The 4,476-nt window shown below is 43.5% G+C and overlaps 1 protein-coding gene across 1 annotated transcript; it reads right to left on the reverse strand.

The window, feature by feature from the left end:
- Nucleotides 1-1,093: 1,093 nt before the first annotated feature.
- dlx6 (distal-less homeobox 6) lies at nucleotides 1,094-3,865 on the reverse strand. The gene is made up of 3 exons (XM_015374178.1): nucleotides 3,132-3,865; nucleotides 2,360-2,553; nucleotides 1,094-1,845 (listed from the first exon to the last, which is right to left on the reverse strand). The coding sequence occupies exons 1-3, from the start codon at nucleotides 3,436-3,438 to the stop codon at nucleotides 1,606-1,608; spliced, it is 741 nt and encodes a 246-aa protein (XP_015229664.1). The 5' UTR covers nucleotides 3,439-3,865; the 3' UTR covers nucleotides 1,094-1,605.
- Between the last annotated feature and the right edge of the window lie 611 nt (nucleotides 3,866-4,476).

Here is a 4,476-nt window from a genome sequence, read left to right on the forward strand (position 1 = left end):
TATCTATCTATCTATCTATCTATCTATCTATCTATCTATCTATCTATCTATCTATCTATCTATCTATCTATCTATCTATCTATCTATCTATCATCTATCTATCTTTATCTAAGCAAAACATTATGCAACACATCCATTTCTCTACAAACAGTTTTTTGCATTCTCCTCATTGTGCCAAACTCCATCTTTATGAGCTGTGTTGATGTTTACTCAACCGCAGCTACTGGCTCCCTGCAGCCCGGTTATACAGAGGGCCTCCGTACCTAACCGTGGGGGCCACCATGCAGGTAAAAAGAAGCAGAATGGGTGCCTGTGGGACATCCGCGACTTTGACAGCTGCACGGAGCCTTTTTTTTTTCTGAAGTCGTAATTTCAGATAATACCCCGAGCCGTGCGCCTTCTCCTCTCTCTGACAATTTGTATATGAATAACCGAATAATTTCCCCCCCTTTTGTTCCATCCGTTGCTACCTCAAATCCAAATAAAGATGGCTTTTTAGTATTAAAAGTGGTAGAAAATTACAGGTAATTATCTTTGACGGTAAAAACGCTGTAATCAGCGGGGCTACATCAAAAATTACCCTAATTATGCCTGCATTTATGAGAATGGAGGGGTGGTAAAAAAAAAAGAGAGAAAAAGGGCTCACTTGGATAAAAACGCACAAATTGTCCCAAATATCTCCTTCATATTGAACGCTGCTGCAGCTGGCTGCTTTGTTCAAGCATCGATCCCTGTGGAGCTTGGCATTTTAGGACGGAGGGAAGGGAGAAAACATTTTGTCAATACTTCTAATGATTGTGGGTGAAGCGACGAGATGAGCTGGACCTGGAGCAAATGTATTTCGGGGGTAAGTTCATTTCCTCTGGCGTTGAGTGAGTGCATTTGATTCTATATTCTGGCGTTTCTTCCTCACCAATGGTTTATCTAAAATGCTTGATGAAATGTTTTATTTTTTGAGCACCGTCTTATAAACTTTAATGCGTCATTAGTGATGCACTGATGTGATGTTGGCCCAATATAAAAATGACTAAAAAGGCCTCACATGAATGCCATTTTGTTTTTCTTGCTGGAAATCATGCAAACAGAAGGCGTCTTGTTTAGAGTCACGGTTTTACTCATTCTGACAAAACATAAAAAGTGTATGTACAACTAAAGTCGTAGAATATATTTACAGACAATTTTGCTTGGTTTTGCATGTTGGAAAATCAAATAAAATGCAGTCCGTGGGTGCTAAAGAAAAGGGCTTTCTTTGCGTAATGGCGCACGGGTAGGGGACAGTCTTTGCCTCTCATGCCCAAAAAATGTCACTGGTAATATTTGGTATATTCAGATGTAGACATGAATGAAAGCATGACAAAAACGTGCGCACTGAACAGCCACGTACGCTTGAAACAACGAGAAGTCCCCTTGTTTGTGTACCCGCACCAAGGCTTGGCTGGTTTAAATCCTCCTGTAGATGAGCAGCACCTTCTTGCTCCTCTGCAGGGTCCAAATTGTAGGCTACCTTGCGGAAAAAAGTACTGCACGGGGATAGGATCCTGCAGAAAAGGGCCTCCATGCAGATAGCTTTTTTTTAACTGAGCCCTCTGTTTGGGCCTCGCCAGTCTATCTCTGCATTGAATCTTGATGTGGAGACGAGTACCAGTGAGAGTAGCCGGGCATGTAGCTGTTGGCCGGCATGTTTACTCCTTTGGAAGAGGCCGAGACGTCCCAGATCGGAGGGATGGTCGGGGAGCGCGGGGATAGGGACATGGAGCCCGGGATGGGGTCACTCTCGTGCGGGTTGCTACCTTGTTTTAGCAGCTTCTTGAATTTCGACCTCTTGTTTTGAAACCAGATCTTTACCTGTTAGGGAAAAAAAGGACATTTAATTTAGTCATTATTGCAAATTATCAGCAGTGGTTTTGGTTTAGGGGTATGGCTCTCTGCCCAGGGCTGCAAATCAGGTGGGGTGCCACAAACAGGATTTCTAACTCTTTGTTATGATTTGGGAGCTGTGTAGGAGTAGCAATATAAGATCAGAACTGGATTTGACCAATTGTACCTAATTTACACTTTTCATGGCACAATTTAATCACTATGGCATTATAAAAAATATATATATATATATTTTTTATTTTTTTAAACATGAAAAAGAAGGTTCAGTTTGAATAATCTGTTGTTATAATACCAGCATTTGATTAAGACTAGAAAATTGACAAAACCCTTACTTCACCAGTTAATATTAATAATTTTTTTCTTTTTAACATTTATTCTTTTTTGGATAAGTGGATGAAGTTGTGCGAGAGGCTGTAAAAAGATAGGCCTTTCATGCAAAAGCTGCTGCTACAAATGATAAATGCAAAAATTTGCGCCCTACTTGTGTTTGCGTCAGTCCCAGAGAGGCGGCCAGTTCAGCCCGCTCGGGCAAGGCGAGGTACTGGGTTTGCTGGAAACGGTGGTTCAGCGCCTGCAGCTGCAAACTGGAATAGATGGTCCGCGGCTTGCGTATCTTTTTGCCCTTCCCGTTGAACCGAATCTCTCCGTTTTCAATCACTGTCGTCTTCTGCTGCTCTGCAACAAAAACAAGCAATGCTATTAATCCAGAAAAGCCACACAAGAATACCATTATACTTTAAAAAAAATACTTTGGATTATCCGATTTACAAAGAATAGAAGCTGAGGAAAAAATGAAAATTAATGAAGATGATAAAACATTGACATCTCTCCCTCTCTATTCTCTGGTTTTCCTGCAGCCACAATCCTCATGCGCTGTCATATTTAGGATATTGCTGGTAATGACATGTCAATTAAATGCTAATTACAACATTCGAGGCGTGCAGGCTGCCTAATTTTCACGAGTAGTTGGTGAGGATTGCGTGGTCGAGATGATCACACCCAGTGCATTAAATCAGAGGTTTTGTGGAGGGGAGTGCTGGAAAAAACACAAATAAGCAACAAAGAAGCAGGCGAACAAGGTTGCTCCTGGATTTTTACCCGGAGCGTTTTTACGCACGGAAGGAAGGGGGGAAAAAGCTCGCCCCAGGCGTTGGATCAGTGAGATATTAAGGTTCGATCCGGGCCGCAAAGAGCACAAAACAGGTATGCATTTAATTGCAATTAGCTGAACAAAGCTGGAGGGGGTCTCTTACCTGCGCCGTCTAACCGCGTCTGTCCTCCCGCGTTGTTGTGATAGGAAGGCAGGTAGGGGCTGTGGTGCGGATGGCTCACGTAAGGATAAGGTAGCGACCTGTTATAGGTGTTGGTCCCGGGGTAAGCGCTGCTGTCGTGTTGGTGGTGAGCGTGAGAGCCGGAGTGGAGGCAGTGCAGCGGGTAGTGGCCGCCGGCCATGGACGGGGAGCTCTGCTGCGAGTGCGACTGCTGCCCAAACTCCATGAACGCGGACTTGGACGAGTCCTGAGCCTCCAGACCGTCAGCCATCGTTGTCATGGTCATCATCGAATTTTCTGCCTTGAGAGCACTCACCCCCCCACCCCCTCCTCTCTCAAGACCAAATCGTTTTTTCGCTCTCTCGCTGTGCTGTTGTCTCTTCCTCCCCCCCACCCGGTTCTCCTATTAACACCCCAAATTTCCCGATGCCGTGTTTATCCCCCCCACCTCTCTTATACTGCGGTATTCTCACTCAAAGTGGCAGAAGGTAGGCATAAGTTAAGGGAGAGATTTTAAGGTGGATTCTGTTAAAATTGAGCCCTCGCTTGCAGACTTGATGCAGACACTACAAGTAAAATGGTTTGTCTCCAAAGGGCAGCGCCTCCCGATTGGTCATCCGGCCCAACGTCATCAGTGCTCTGCGCTTTTACGGAGACTTGAGCTAGAGTTAACCCACCTTACCAGCTCCCACCACAAATGCGGGGGGAGAAAACAATATGTGGTGGGGAAAGACGCCTAATTCCTATAGACAAGTTTAAGAAAAAAAAAAGAAAAACGGCCCCGGTGGATGCGCAGAGTCGATCTTTTTTCTTTGGCATCGTAAGCTGGAAATTACGCACGACGCGTAACAGTGAGTGCACTTTAAGTAAAGTCAGATGAGGTAGGAGAATGTATGTCTCCCTCACAGTTACTTCCCCTTTGATCTAGGAACTAATTAAATACGAGAAAGCATCACCTTATTTCAAGGTGCAAGAAAAAAAAACAGTACCTACAGAGAACAATATTAAAACTAAAAGGGGACTTTTTTTTAATTTCCAATGGAAATATAATTATCATTATTTATTCATTAATTTCTTTCTGGGTTTACATGAGTCTGCTTTGATGTCTAAAAATGAGAGCCCCCCCAGGTTACATATATTATAACAGTAGGTGCTGACCATATGATTAAAGATCCCTCAATTGATTCAAAATGCAGCACATGTGACACATCAAACAACAACATGCCTGATGTACAATAGATTATTTTTGCAAAATAGAAAGCTGGATACAGATAAACTGACAGTGTCTTTCATCAGGCTGTAACATGAGGCCCGGTAAGGTCCTCAA

This window comes from Cyprinodon variegatus, unplaced genomic scaffold (assembly GCF_000732505.1).
Source record: "Cyprinodon variegatus isolate N-32 unplaced genomic scaffold, C_variegatus-1.0 Scaffold98, whole genome shotgun sequence".
Classification (NCBI taxonomy): Eukaryota; Metazoa; Chordata; class Actinopteri; order Cyprinodontiformes; family Cyprinodontidae; genus Cyprinodon; species Cyprinodon variegatus.

Coding starts and splice junctions, on each gene's coding strand:
- dlx6 (XM_015374178.1), bottom strand. CDS start 3,438: ATGATGACCATGACAACGATGGCTGACGGTCTGGAGGCTCAGGACTCG. Junction 2,554..3,131: donor GACGCGGTTAGACGGCGCAG/GTAAGAGACCCC, acceptor TTTTTGTTGCAG/AGCAGCAGAAGACGACAGTG. Junction 1,846..2,359: donor TGGGACTGACGCAAACACAA/GTAGGGCGCAAA, acceptor TTTCCCTAACAG/GTAAAGATCTGGTTTCAAAA.